Source organism: Pelophylax lessonae, assembly GCF_965119305.1.
Source record: "Pelophylax lessonae genome assembly, chromosome: 1".
NCBI classification, from domain to species: domain Eukaryota; kingdom Metazoa; phylum Chordata; class Amphibia; order Anura; family Ranidae; genus Pelophylax; species Pelophylax lessonae.
The window spans coordinates 777883723-777899950 of NC_138768.1; the positions used below are offsets into that span (position 1 = coordinate 777883723).

General features: G+C 39.8%; 1 protein-coding gene across 3 annotated transcripts in view; it reads right to left on the reverse strand.

The window, feature by feature from the left end:
• The window catches only part of LOC309557266 (cytosolic beta-glucosidase-like), a 243694-nt gene that overhangs the window by 114663 nt on the left and 112803 nt on the right, over positions 1-16228 (reverse strand). For all 3 annotated transcript variants that reach the window (XM_082259927.1, XM_082259928.1, XM_082259929.1), the window contains exon 3: positions 12078-12305. In XM_082259927.1, coding sequence (XP_082116053.1) covers positions 12078-12305 — 228 coding nt within the window. The remainder of the gene's footprint in view (positions 1-12077; positions 12306-16228) is intronic.

The following is a 16228-nucleotide window of genomic DNA, read 5'->3' on the forward strand; positions in this document are numbered from 1 at the left end:
GGACAGACCCCAAAACACTGATCCTTTTAAAAACTGCATCAGGCACACTATCCCCTCTTTGGGACAGATCCTCTGTTGCCTGGAATTCCTCTTCCAGTTCCTGCAACGGAATCTTCATCTCTTCTACTTGCTGTTCTAAGGCTCGTTTAGACTTTTCTAGCTCCTGAACGCTTTTCTCAACCTCATCCTTGGAGCTGACCAATTCTTCCATTTCTGTACGCAGCTGTTTAACACTTTCTAGTTCAGCCTTACACTCTAGAGCTTCCTCCAAAGAGCGAGCCAAGAACAGGGCTTTGCTCTCGTTATCACGCACCTCCGTTTCTGCACGTGCGCGTTCTTCTGCATATTTTGCAGACACAGTCTTCTCTTCACCAAGCATCTGATCAAACTTCTTTTTCACATCTTCAACACACTGTAATGAACCAACGCTTTCTTCCATGCGTTTTTTCATATCCGCTATCTGAGCTTGCAATGTTGCGACTTGTTCTGATAGGTTTTTCTTTGCTTCCGCCTCCTCTTTTAATTGTTCCAGGAAGCCATTTTTCTCATCTTCCATTTGTTTGAGCTTTGTGCTAAAACTCAGCCTTTGACACCTCTCTTCCTGTAAGAGTTCCTGCGTGTCTTGCAGCTGCGATTCCAAGATAGAAAAATCTTCCGCAATTTCTCTAGATTTTCTGTCTGCTTGAGAAAGCTGATTTGTAACATTGTCCAACTCAACCTGCAGTCGGTTTGCCTTCTCTGACAGCTTAGCACACAATCGGTCACCTTCTGACACCTTGACTTGCGATTCCAGAAGCTGTGCCTCTACTTTTTCCCTCTTATGTTCACAATCTCCTTTTCCCTGCATAAGAGCCTTCACCTCATTGGCTAGCATCTGGGAATAAGAATGTAATTCTGCCACACAGGCTTCTTTCTCCTTTAACTGCTGCTGGAAACGTTGGGCTTCACCTTTCCAACTTTCACAGTCTGCACGTAATTCATCTACCACATTGCTCAAAGTGGTGAGCTCATACACAGTACTCAGTAATTTAGCCTCTCTTTCACTTTTCTCGTTGTCGCTGAGAGACAATGTCGTTTTCAGAGCGACATTCTGTTCCTGTGACTCCTGCAGGTCTATTTTTGTAACTTCCAAACACTGAAGACTTTTTTCCAGCTGATTACGCAACTCCAACATTTCACACATACTTTGCTTCTGCAAAGTCTGAATTTCAATTTCCTTTTCCATGAGGATGGTATCTTTCTCCTTTATAGTGTCTTGACATTTTTGCAACTCGACCAAAAGAAGAGCAGTGGATTCTTCCCACTGTAACACATGAGACTTGAGTAGTTCATTCATTTCCTGCAAGTTTCTATGCTCCATTTTAAGCAATTCCAAGGCTTGTTCCTTTTCTTCCATTTTCCGTTGCAAGGCATCCAACTCAGCCCTGCACACATACTCGGTTTCCTCCAAACCGATGGCCTCCATTGGCTGCTGGCGTCTCTGTTTCCAGCCTGCCATGCTCTCTTGATGAGCCTTTTGTTGAGCTGCAAAGCTCTGCTGAAAATCCGCATTTGCCTGCTGTTGAGCTGCATTTGATATAATCAGATGTTTCAACATCTCCTCCATTTTGAGTTTACTTTTCATCTGAGCACACTGCGTCTCCATAGCGGTTTCATCAGTGTTGCTAGGGACAACAACCTTCCTCTTTAGTAGACTCTCTTTAGGCATGGATGGGGCTGGTTCAGACGGCAACATCCCCTCCATCCATAGAATCCGGTCTCTCATTTCATCTATCTTTGCATTCTTCAGGCGTTTTGAACGCCCCATCTTCAATAACTCCACAAACAAATTTTTCACAGTCCAGCAAAAAATTTTCAGACCACTGTCTCTTTAACACATGTAGTTTTTCTCTCTCTCTTGCAAGATCTCTTTTCCTGCACACACAGTTTGTGCAGTCACTTGCACCAGACACAACAAAGTTCAAATAATTTTGAGACCGCTGTCTCTTTAAAACACTTTTTTTTTTTTTTTTTTTTTCTGTCAGGATCTTCTCTCCTGCACACATAGATTGTGCAATCTCATGCACCAGACAAAGTTCATCAAACATATGCACTCCATTGCAGGGATCTCTGCTTATGCCCACTGCATACCTCCACCATATGTGAGGGTTTAGCTCGGTGGCGGGTGTGGATGACCCCTTGGGGGGTGCGTTTTCCCAGAGAGGTAGCCGACAAGTGCTTGCAAACAAACAGTGTGGTTTATTAAATGGTGTTTTCTTCACCAGGCTGTATGCAGCAAAACATCCAAAATAAAATAAAACAGAAAATAAATCCTTGCCTCTGTGGGCGGCTACCTTCTCACAACTGGAACCTGCCTAAGTGTCTGTCTCCAACCTACCGTCGGGCAGACTTCCTTGTCCTACAGCGGACCTATAGCTTCACAGGGCAACACAGTCCTTTTGTTTCTTTCACACAGAAACACTTCGTCTTCTCACCTTTGAGACGTATTCACCCTTGGTTACCGTCCCGGGCACACATCACTCCGGGGGGTCTTCTCCCAGGCCCACACATCCTGTCGGGAGGCACACGCTGACTGTCCTCCTGCTCCCAGCCCACATGGCTTCAGGATGCAGCTTCTGGAGGCAGCAAACAATAGGACTTTCTCTAAACAAATTATAGAGCCTTAACTCCCTCATTCTGAACAGGTGAAGGCCTTTCAACTTCCTGCTGGCTAGCTCTGTAGCCAACACCCTAAATTAATTAATGGACTTCTCAATCAGGTGGAAATGTATCTCCTTCCTGTGACTACATTCCCAGATTTAGCTGACTTCCTGTCACAATATATATATATATATATACATACATATAATATATATATATATATATACATATAATATATATATATATATATATATATATATATATACATATAATATATATATATATATATATATATATATACACATATAATATATATATATATATATACATATAATATATATATATATATATATATATATACATATAATATATATATATATATATATATATATATATATATATATATATATATATATATATATATATATATATATATATATAATATATATATATATACATATATATATACATATAATATATATATATATACATATATATATACATATAATATATATAATATATATATATATATATATATATATATATATATATATATATATATATATATATATATATACATATAATATATATATATATATATATATATATATATATATATATATATATATATATACATATAATATATATATATATATATATATATATATATATATATATATATATATATATATATATATATATACATATAATATATATATATATATATATATATATACATATATATATATATATATATACATATAATATATATATATATATATATATACATATAATATATATATATATATATATATATATATACATATATACACATATATATATATATACACACATACATATATATATATATATATATATAGGGAACAGGTTCACATCTAGGAAGTTTCTATAACAGGAAGCTTCTAGATCACGTCTAATAGGCAGAAAGTGCATGCGCAGATCAGCAGACCAAAAGTTTCTTGCACACCCGCTAGATAAGCGACCCACCCAGCCACCATCCCCCATCCCCCATCCCGCACCCTGCACACTCACACCCCCTCCTTACCTTACACACAAATGCCACGATTTCGGCTGTAAACAGTGCAGGAGCCATGATGCACACTTACGACAGGGCCTGGACAATTTCCGGAAACGTGTGCACGCACCAAAAGTTTCGTTTCCGGTTTCATGTATAAATGTGAGAACGCGGTTTTGTATATTCGCGAATTCGCGAATAGTGAACATACACAACCATTAAGCAGATTTAACTTAGAAAAAGAAATACAAATACATACATTTGTGGACACCAGAAAACTTTATTTAGACACATGAAGACATTTTAAAAAAAAAATTGGAAACATGCTGTTTATTACATTTGTATTTTTCAAACCAAAACAACCTTTGTACAACATTTAGACCATATACATCGACAAAGAGCCCATAATCAACAGATGCATGTGCAGATTGACAGAATTATGTTAACAGCAATAAATACTTACAGAGAGTCAACACACAACACAGCCAAATCTCACCTCCATAAATAACAAAGGGCCAAAAATGTTACCCATAAAACATGTGACACACAAATATATTGGACCTCTTCGTAGGTCAAATCTTTCCTGATGTCTGAGTGAGCTATATATAATCCAAGCAAACACACCCAGAATGGTAACGCCCAGTCCAAAAATTAACTGTGTGTATCCTGTGTGTTTTGGAGCATGCTCAGTTGCCAAAACAAGGGAAATAGAAATGAGGAATAGAAATGTATGTAGGTGTGTATAGTATATGTGAATTGAAAAAATTCTCTCTTGAAGTTTGCTAGTCATTATTTAGAATGTTTAGATACAGGAATACATACATATATATACAATTACGTGAGAGAGAGAGAAATATATATTTAGGGAAACAATTGAAACACACCTTTTGGGATTTGAGAAGTGAGATTGTGACGATTGACCAGATATGTAAGCCAACAATCTGACTCATCACTCATGAACATCCCTAAATTTGGCGTGGCAATTATATCAGGCGTTCTTATGTGCATTTTGGCTGGCGTTTTCACAGGCGTTTTGACATGCATTTTTTGGGCAGGCATTGTTATATGAAATCACCTACAAAAGCCCCAAAAACAGACCACAAACACGTACATGTGAACGTAGCCCGTTTGGGGGCGTTTGAGGGGGATTTGTCCAGCTCAAGGATCAGCTCCCAAAACAGGCAAAAAATCCAATCCTATTCAGTTCAATGGCCCCTGTTCCCATGTGAGCATTTTGACGGCATGAGGAAAACACCCAACGCTCACTGAGAAATAGCACAATGATTAGGGAGTCTGCCTTCCTGCTGTAGGTTTGTAAGTTCGAATCCGGAAGGTGCCCTCTGTATGGGCAACACTTGGATATCTCCAATCCTCCAAATGTTGACATCATTAATTTTGTTCATGTTTGAAAAAGGCATGTGTATCAGCAAACTTTTAATCCAAAGACATGAACAAAATACAAAAGATGCCCCATAAAGTCAATATGTAGCAATATTGTGAGCTAAAGCTCTATTTGTTTGTTGGGCATACTTTGCTAATTAGCCAAGTATAAGGGATATATATATATATACCTTCAGTTAAATGTGTAGTAAAATGGTAACACTTGGCCATACCCATATGGAAGAAAAGGTAGTATTTGCAATATATTTCTAAAAACATTCTTTGGAAACACATAAAATATTGTCAAAATTGTGACATTTTCTTGATATGTGTGAAATGCTAATAATCTTTCTTTGAAATATGTTTTACATCTATTTTTTTTCTATCTGACGACCAATTCCCCAATGTAATATTTTGTGGGTTTTTTCAGAGAATGTGGAGGTTCTATATAAACACTGTAGATTTGACTGCTATGATTTCGGAGTTAGCAGGAAAGGTGTATGGAATGTGATGGTGTTTACTAAAGGATCCCTTGTTGGAAGTGTGCATGTTTTTCCAATTCCGCCGGTTTTTGCCATTTTCTATGGGCGAGACAGCGGATTTGCAAGCGGTATTCAAAAAAAAATTGACCCAAAATCGCGCTGGCGAAATTTTTTGAGCCAATTTGACGTTGCGCATGCGCACATTCGCGAGTTCGCAGCTCGCGGCTGGAGGAGCTGTTTAACCTTTCCACACTTTCGCAGATATCTCTCTTTCTAAGTCAGTTTTTGAGATTTTTTAAACGCAAGTCATCTCCAAATTGACTTCCACACCTTCCACAGTGATTTTGGATTTTTGGGGGTACAGGGGAAAATTTGGCTAAACTTTAGTCGAGCTTTTAGCTGGCGTGGTTTTAAGTCGCGCTCTGACCATATTGCATCTTAATGAATCTCACACTAGGCGCTATTTTCCGCCCGCCGTTCTTTGAATGCCAATTTCAGACTTAAATAATCGCCGCTTCGCAAAATCACGCCGAAACGCCAATTCGCCGTACTATGAATCAGGCCCCAAGTGTTACAAAGTGTCATTTAGCATTTATTAGTGTGAGGAAAGGGATATCTAGTGTAGTTACAGTGCTCTTTTACACTTTAGTTAGCTTTAATTTATTCAGTTTCTGTAGGGAAAGTGTTAAGTGTAAGGGGATTGTAGTGTAGTGTAGGGTTAACTGACAGTGACTGCTATGGAAGGGTGACAAAACCCTTCCAAAGCAGGGTGACCGCTATAGAGAAATGATCATTTCTCTGAGTTGCTTCGGCACAGGGATATGGCTTCTCCCCTGTCAGCATTCTTTATGCTGCAGGGGTTGCTAGTGCTTTTTTGAGGACATGCTTGGAGTCAGACATGACATCTGAACATGTGTATAGGGGGTATATATACACAACCATGTCTGTATATATACACCTAGACATATATAGGTGTGAAAGGAGCAGAAAAAACTACTTGCACTAATGAAATAATTAACACCAATATAGTTACGCTCCTATCACACCTATATATGGCTAGGTGTGTATATACATATAAGTATGTGTGTATATACACCACTATACACAAGTTCAGATGTTTTGGCTGCCTCCAAAGAACCCCAAAAAATGCCCAAAAAAACGCTAGCGTCAAAAAAAAAAAAACTCCCAGGTGTGTTGTTGCAGGCATTTTTGGGGGGTTTTTGGAGGCAGGCAAAACATCTGAACTTGTGCACAGTACCACTATACACAAGTTCAGATGTTTTTCCTAACTGCAAAGAACCCAAAAAAATGCCTGCTATTAAACCGGCAAGGTGCTGTGAAAAGCGAGAAGCCATATTCCAGATCTATAATTGCACTAATACAAACAATCTTTTTTTTTATGGTTCTGGACATGCTACAGAGCTGAAACTTTACAGGTACACTTTTTAGACCCCCCAGATACTAAATCCAAATCAAAATCAAAAAATCTCTTCTTTTTTTTTTTTTCAATAATTGGCTTTTTTTATCAAAAATTACAATTTTTAAGAACTTTTTTTTGTGTGATTAATAGTTAATGGGGCATGACCCAGAACCCTAGGCACTTTTTAGGGGCATTTATTGGGTTTTAGGGCTCAAAAATGGTGTTTTTTGATTACCGAAATTCGGGTCCCATTGATTTCAATGGGGTTCTGAAATCCGGGCCGAACTTTCGGGAAGTTCGGATGTTCTGGCCGAACCGAACTTTTCAAAAGTTCGATCATCCCTACTTGTAATCAGCATTGTAATTCATGAAGTATATCAACAATACTGTTGCATGAAAATATATGGTTTATTCTAGCTATAAGCACAACTACACTACAGATTTTAACTATTAATTGGTATACATGTGCATGTTTTTTTTTTTATTATGTATAATAACATTTCATGATTTTTTTTAATATATAGTTTCTACTCTGCATGTTTGGCCTATATAGTCCAATTTTTCTTTTTCCTTTTTCCTAATCTATACATTAGAGATGTTGGACATACATATCCAATCAGTTATAAAGCGGCATTTTATAACACCGGTTGGAAAACAATATGAACATCACCGGGTTGCTTTATGTTTCTTTCGTGGTGTTGGCAGGTATAAATTGATAATTTCATAATTAGTCAAGGAATGACTAAATGATCACTTTCTAAAGGGAAATAATACTCTTAGCTTCCTTCACGGTTATCATTCCTTGTTCAATTTGCCCCTTTCATCCTAAAGCATTAGGAATGTTGATATGTATGAATAAAGAATGTTAATCATAACTGTAAAGCACCATATTAAAAACAAAATTCACATTTGCTTTATTATTCTATAAACATTCAAAAAAAAATATAAGCAAAAGGATATTATCAGACACTAGCACTACTTCCCAGCAGAACTATACAGTTATAAACCTTAATGAATGGAACAATCACCCACTAAACCCCAAATATTATGACTGACGAATGAATAACTGATGTGCTGTGCCGTGAATAAACAACCATTCAGCTACTAGATTACGTATGCTATTTTATGGAATATTCTATTTACACAAAAAGCATTAATAAAGAGAGTTCTGCTAATCTCAAGTCAAAGACAGAGCTTCAGAGACCCTCAGCAGCTCCATGAAGTAGGATGTCATAAGGGTAGGTTTAGAATGCCACCTCCGATGGCCACTGCATGGCCAGGGTACATCCTGATTCTGGGTTGTAGTTCCATTCTGTACATTTATTCTAAAGATAATTATTACAACTTTTATTTGCAGGTTTTTGATTTGCCTGATTATATCAATGCAGATTGTCTGATTTCTAGAGAAGTTAGGAATCCAATTATTCATTATACATGGAATGGGTCATTCTCTGCAGATTGTACAAAGTGAATTAAAGCATACCTAAATCCAAAAACAAACATTTAAAATGTTACAGTTTATTTAATAGATTGTAATGGATAAAGGTTTTTTACCTACAAACCCACAACAGTAAAATCAGTCTGCATATGCAGTAAAACATGTTTGTCATACTCACTGTGTGGAACCTAAGAGGTTAATCATCTGCATTTAGTAAAAAGGCTGGTTACTCCTGTCTTCCCTGATCCTCCCCTTCTTTCAGAGTAACCAATCCATCTCCAGGTAGTAGAGAGGCTAGGGGACAAGCTGCACATAATCAGTTTGGCCTGTATTGCTAAAGAGCTTTTTTTTTCTTGGGAGAGTGCATGTGATCAGCACAGGGCCAATCAGCACTGTCCACAGAGAGGGTCAGGGGTCCTGCATCCTCATAGGACAATCACTGGAGAATGAAAACTCCTCCTACAAGCTTTAACAAGACAGCGATAGTCACAAGACTGCTATATACTGCTGATGAGAAAAGGTATTTATCAGTTTATAATTACTAAAACTATTGCATTTCCATGTTCTGTGTACTGTGTGCAGACCAGATATAGTGAATGCAAGCTCCTGATTGAATAACACTTTAAGGTGAAAAAACCTTTTTGGTGAAGCTTTCCCCTGCCCTTAACCCCCCCCCCCCGCACCCCAAATGCTTACCTGAGCCACATCTTGGTTCAGCGCTGAGCCTGAGAGCAGCAGCACATCTCTCTCCCTCCACACTGGCCTCAGTGTAAGCAGGGGAAGCCATTGGCTCGTGCCTCTGTCAATCAAGTCCAGTGAGGAGGGAGCAGGGGCTGGGCCAAGGCCCACTAGGTGTCTCAACTGATGCACCCAGTGCTGCTCGGAAGCAAACCCACACAAACACACTCCTAGCAATAGGCCTGATAGGGGGGTACTTGAAGAAAGGAGGAGCCAGGGGGGGCCCAATAAGAAGAGAATCGGGTCTGCTCTGTGCAAAACCATTGCACATCCCAGCGAGTGTCATTAATACAGTGTACAGTATTATATCTGATCTCTGTATTAGTGTCATTATTGATGTCATTGTCAGTTAGTCAGTTAGTGTACCTCCCAGTGAGGGTCTGTTAGTGCCAGATTGTCTGCCACACTATCACAGTGCCACTATAAGTCACTGATAACCCCCATTACCAGTATACTGTCATAGCTGCGTAAATTTCAGTATATATACCATAGTTTGTAGGCACTATAACCGTCACACAAACCAATTAATATACACTTATTATGTAGCAGAACACATTTTGACCTAAATTTTTTAAAGAAATTCGATTTTGTTTCTATTTTTGCATTGGATATGTTTCATAACAGAAAGTAGAATATATTTTCTAGCTTTTTCATTTAAATAATAAAAAATAAAAAAACCAAGTGGTATAAAATACCACCAAAAGAAAGCTCTATTTGTTTGAAATTACTGACACAAATTTCATTCGTGTACATCAATGCATGACCGCGCAATTACTAGTTGAAGCAGCGCAGTGCTGAATAGCAAAAAAAATGCCAGGTCATGAAGGGGGCAAAACCTCCCGGGGGTCAGCTGGTTAAGGCCTATCCATACATCCAAGCAAAGGGCCGTCTTTGATCACATGGGTTGCACAGGTATTTCAACTGCCTTATGCAAACCACTGGGAGTGTCAATACAAAGTTAATGACACCCCCAGATTGGTTCGCATATCGCAGTGCGAACTGTAAAGTCGGACAGGAACTGGATGCGATCCCATTCTGGTGCGGACCAAAAGAGGGTCCTGCACAACTTTGGTCCGAATGTAATGTGAATTCAGCCATACGATCTGTACGGTTGTATTCGCATCGCAACAGACATCGCATGTGATTTGCACAGCAGTGCGGTGTGAATCACTTGCAATGTCTTCCATCGCACCAATGTGAACTGGGCCTGAACATTCATTGGAAAATCTACTAGTGTATGGCCAGCTTTACTGGAATGATCAACAGGTAACAGCATTGTGTTATGGGGATCTCAGAAAAATAGACTGCTGTGTTAGTGCTGGTGATAGACTGTATTTTTTTTATTTTCCCATAGTTAAATTGCAATACATTCAGGATTTGTGTGATTGTCTATGTCCTTTGGACACAACGGATCACGGATCACGGTAAAGGACCAATCACAGTGGCCCTTTGCAATATGATCACAGCTGCTCACATGTAAACAGACTTGCCGATTATCGGCAGTCCTTTCCTCACACGCTGCCTCTGGAGAGCCGATAACCAGCAAGGCTGACAGTACATTGTGTACACTGATCATCAGTGCCCTGAATATCAGTGCAGCCCTACCGCAGCCCCATCAGTGCAACTTATCAGTGTCTATCAGTGCAGCTTATCAGTGCCGCCTATCAGTGCCACCTCATTAGTGCAGCCTCATTAGTGCCCTACTCGTTAGTGCCCATCAGTGCACCTTATCAGTTCCACCTATCAATGCCCATCAGTGCCACACCCATCGGTGTAGCCTCCCTAGTGCCTCCTCATCAGTGCCCATCAGTGCAGCTTATCAGTGCCCATCAGTGCAGCCTATCGGTGCCTTATCAGTACAGCCTATCGGTGCCTATCAGTACAGCCTATTGGTGCCTATCAGTACAACCTCATCAGTGCACATCAGTGAAGAAGAAAAACAGGACCTAAGAAAAAAACATTTTTTTCAAAATTTTCGGTCTATTTTTGTTTGATTAGCAAAAAAGAAAAACCCAGTGGCGATTAAATACCACCAAAAGAAAGCTCTATCTGTCTAAAAAAAAAAAAAAAAAAAAAATGATAATTTAATTTGGGTACAGTGTAGCATGACCGCGCAATTGTCATTCAAAGTGTGACAGCACTGAAAGCTGAAAATTGGCCTGGGCAGAAAGTGCTCGGTATTGAACTGGTTAAGGAAAAGCTAAGAAATACTCTCGTCTGCTTGTTTATTCCAGGTCATAGATTTAAACCATTGAAATAAGTGTGCCAGCATGAAAGCCTGGCAGTTAGCTTATTCAGGAGGAGAGCCTAATAATGGTACTTTTTTTTTTTTTTTAGAAGGCTGCAGAGCTAAAATGAAATATAGAGCTCCCTCTAGTGGCTAATTTAAAAATTTCTATATTTAATGCTGTATCAAAAATACCAGTAAGAATGTAGAGACATGCTACCTTATCATTGTATACTGGAATATAGGTACTCATAAGAAGGAGAGCCACACTGCTGAGCTATAACAGAGGACCTACAAACTCTAATTAGAAGAATATGTCCCGTGTTGCGCTAATTTGCTACCATATGATAGAAAAATGACAAACACAGAATCTGATCAGTTGCTTTATCCAGCAGCATTACCTTAATTGCAGGAAATGTTGATTTATATATCTGAAGCTCCCACTTATTATTTACATATACAGATATTCTCTGGCAAAGGATATCATTTAAATGGTGGAATAACAGTGATGAGGCTGTACAAAGTCAATACATCACACATTATAGTAATTAGAACATGTTATTAATAGACAGCAAATATAGTTGCCAGTCTTTATTTGATCTTCCCAATGTACCACTACATAGATTGATGCTCGTGAACACCCGGAATTAATTATGCCAGACAATAGCAATAACCTTGATTAAAGCTTCAACCTTGTATCCGTAAGAAACAATTACCTTTCTGGTTGATAAAACCTGTCGTCCCATCAGGTAACAGACGTGACCAGGAAAAAGAGAAGCGGTAATGAGTCAATCCAAGCTGTTTGATGCATTTCAAATCTTCCTCCCACAGAGTGTAGCTGCCACAAGCAACATCTCCAGTCTGGTTCTTATGAACGTGATCTCCTCCCTGATGGGTGAATGTGTCCCAGACATTGGGGCCTTTCCCATCTGCATCCCATCCTCCTGAAAGGCAAACAGGAAAACGCTTTACAAAAATGCCAGCTCTAAAGCAATCCACCATAGATGTCAATGTAACACACAGAGGGGCCTCTTTTGTTAAAGTGTCTAAATAAAATAAGTCTTGGTTCCCCTAGGTACCAATTATAATTCTTGGCATTGCTCATAATTTGAATCTGAGACCCATCATTCTGCATTAACTCCACTGCAGATATCTCTGTGGTTTTATAAGAAAGTATTATGGTTAACCAACTCTAGCATTTTATTTGCAATGTGGTTTCTGGCCTGGCACCTTATCAGGATCCTCCTTTAGGAAGGTTATAGGAGGGTATGTCTATTGTGCCAAATGCAGCGTACATGCACATATTAGACAAGTAATAGGATGGATAATTGGCTGAATGATCGGGTAAGGAGTAATTGTAACTTTCAGTTTACTAAACAGATGCACAATTAGAATCAATAATGCAAAACAGGTACAGAACAGCAAAACATGCTTACAACGCAGAATTATACAAAATGGAATATGAAAGCTGCACAGACATGGACTCTTTACAGCAATGTCACTGTAGCTCCAACAGAGTAACATATGGCTGCATAGTATAGTCTATATATGACTCTCTAACAACAGAGAGTCTAGCTGAGAATTACTACTTTTAAAAAAAAAACAGTTAAGAATACAAACAGCTACTTGTGATTATCCTCATAATGTCAGGACCAGGATCTGAACCCACAACCTCTGCTGCATCTGGCTGTAGATCTTTTTGGTGAGACACCTGAGATGCTGAATAGCTCTTTGCCTAAATCCTTGGATAAATATACTTTCTGTCTTGTTTCTGGTGAACCTTGAATTCCTTGCTCCTCCAATGAGCAATGTCTTTTTACTTAAAGTTTACCAGGTTACTGTGCTCTTTTACAGCCAATATCTTGCTCCTTTTGATCCTGCTGCCATCCATGTCTTCACTACCACTCATTACTAACCTTGGCTTGTTCCTCCACTACATTTCCACTTGATCCCAACCTGCACCCACTTTTTACTAACTTTTAGCTTGCTTACTGACAACACCTTTGTTTGATCCCAGCCTGCTACATCTGCTAATGGACCCCGGCTTACTCACTTCCTGGTGGAGCAATCTTGAGGACCGAAACCTGGCACTGGAAGCAGGAGCTCTGGTGAATAACGACTAGTGCATTGATCCCACACCTTGGGTGAGCCTACCTCATCCATCAGGGTGATCTGCTTGTGTTCTTATCCTGCTGGTTGGTGGGAACATCTTGACTGCTATAGCTACTGGTCTCTCAGCCTAAGCCCTGATTGTGACACATAAACAGCATCCCTCTTGGGGAAGTCCAGGGTAGTTCTGGTAACACAGGTGAACAGCTGGCGATATCCACACTCAAGTACAAAGGGCCACCCCACAGGAACTGGAGTACTATGATAGCAATCAGGGAGGAGCTCCCCAAAGTATATGTGTCTCCCGGGGAGAAGATGTGTGTTATTAGGTTCTGGCCTGGATACTTGCACTCCAGCTCTGACAGTGGATGCCCATTAACCTGCCAATTTGATAAGATGGCCCTGCCTGACCCTCTGTCTGGACAGTGCTGATTGGCCCTGTGCTGATCACATGCATCCTCCCAAAAAAAAAAAAAATCTCTCTAGCAATACACACCAACCTGAACATGTGAAGAGTGTCCCCAAGGCTCTGTACTATTAGGAGATGGATTGGGGACAGTGGAAGAAGGGCAGGATCCGAGAAGATAAGTTTGAACATCCTTTTTACACTATGCAGAGGATTAACCCCTTAGGTTCCACAGTGAGTATAAACAAGCATGCTTTACTGCATCTACACACTGATTTTACAGTTGTGGTGTCTGCATTAGTTTTCTTTTTTTTTTTTTTCAGGCTTTTTTTCACCTGGTGATCCTTCCAATACCACACCTCCTGTCCCTGTTCGATTATGCTCACTCCTATAAGGTATCTATGTAAGGAGCCACAGTCGTCACCCAGGCTGGGTTTCAAACATATCTTTTAGATATCATAGTTTTAGTAGAATACAGGGGGAAAAAAATGTTTTTTGCTTTCAGTATGGCTCACAGGAAGTGACAAGGACACTGCAATTCTGGAAACTAGACTTGCACTGATATCGGTATCGGTGCCAATACTAAGCATTTGTATGAGTACCTGTACTTGTGCAAATGCCCTAATACCTAAAACCGACACCATTGCGATGTGATTTGAGCCCATACAAAATAAATGGGCTCAAATTGCACTGCAAAGAATCGCATGTGGTCTGAACAGGAATGTAGTGTGATTCCTGTCCGAGTCACGTGCAGTTTCCCGCACCGCTCCTGTGTGAACCCAGACTTGTTGTAGTGACTTTAGCCTGGGTTTACACAGTAGCGGTGGGGGAAACCGCATGCTATTCAGACAAGAATCGCACTGCATTCCTGTTCAAATCGCATGCAATTCTTTGAGCCCAATAATTTTGTGTGGACTCAAATCACACTGCGAATACTTGTGTACATGTATTGGCACTCGTACTCGCCAGTAAAAAAAAAATGGTATCGGTGCAACCCTACTGAAAATAAAACAAAATTAGGACCTATAAACCCTCTGCTAGATATATCCAGAGTCCACAGTAGATTCAAACTAAAAAAAAAGACCAAAAAACTGTTTTGAAGACTCCAACAGACAAAATGAAGTACACACAAAATTCTAACAATATATATAATCCGGAAATCAAAACTTCATTACAGAAACCATCTTCCCATAACACACCTAATGTAAAACTTCTAGGGCTCCAATACATGACCCCATAAAACCAACACTATCTACAGGACTCCATTTGTAATAGATCTCCTAAGGTATAAAAATTTTGTTTCAAATTAGAAAAATACCCAACATAGAACTTCTCACAAAATACAGATTCCTAATAATACACATCAACAAAATCTCTCAATATGTGTTAAAACAACACACAGCAGTATCCCATTGCTCAGTGTGGTTACATTTACCAACCGCTAATTAGAGACTGATGTTAAGGTGGAAGTAAAGTCAAAACCTAACTAACTCTAAAACCAACCCTCAGCCACATTCTAAGCCTAATAAATCAAACATCCTTTTACTTACTGTACCTGATCTGCAGCCGCTCTGGTCTGGTCCCAGGCTGAGCTGTCATCGGCAGCTTCAGTTTGTGGGAGTGTGAAGAAGAGGCAGCCGACAATGGAAGCCCCATAGTAAGTCTATGGATGACATCCCTTCCCAGGCATTTCACAACTGTTGTTGGCTTTCTCCTGCACACAGCATCCCCCACTGGAGAACGGAACGGAACTGTGTTAGTGAGCACTTCTCCTTTGCCGAGGTAATCCATCCACCTCACAGCTGTGGCATATCAAGATGCCGATTAGACAGCATGATTATTGCACAGGTGTGCCTTAGGTTGGCCACAATAAAAGGCCACTCTAAAATGTGCAGTTTTATCACACAGCACAATGCCACAGATGTCTCAAGTTTTCAGGGAGCGTGCAATTGGCATGCTGACTACAGGAATGTCCGCCAGAGCTGTTGCCGTGAATTGAATGTTCATTTCTCTACCATAAGCCGTCTCCAAAGGCATTTCAGAGAATTTGGCAGTACATCCAACCACAGGCCACATGTAACCATACCAGCCCAGGACCTCCACATCCAGCATCTTCACCTCCAAGATCGTCTGAGACCAGCCACCCAGACATCTGCTGCAACGATCGGTTTGCATAACCAAAGAATTTCTGCACAAACTGTAAGAAACTGTCTCAGGGAAGCTTATCTGCATGCTCGTCGTCCTCATCGGGGTCTCGACCTGACTGCAGTTCATCGTCCTAATAGACTTGAGTGGGCAAATGCTCACATTCGATGGTGTCTGGCACTTTGGAGAGGTGTTCTCTTCACAGAT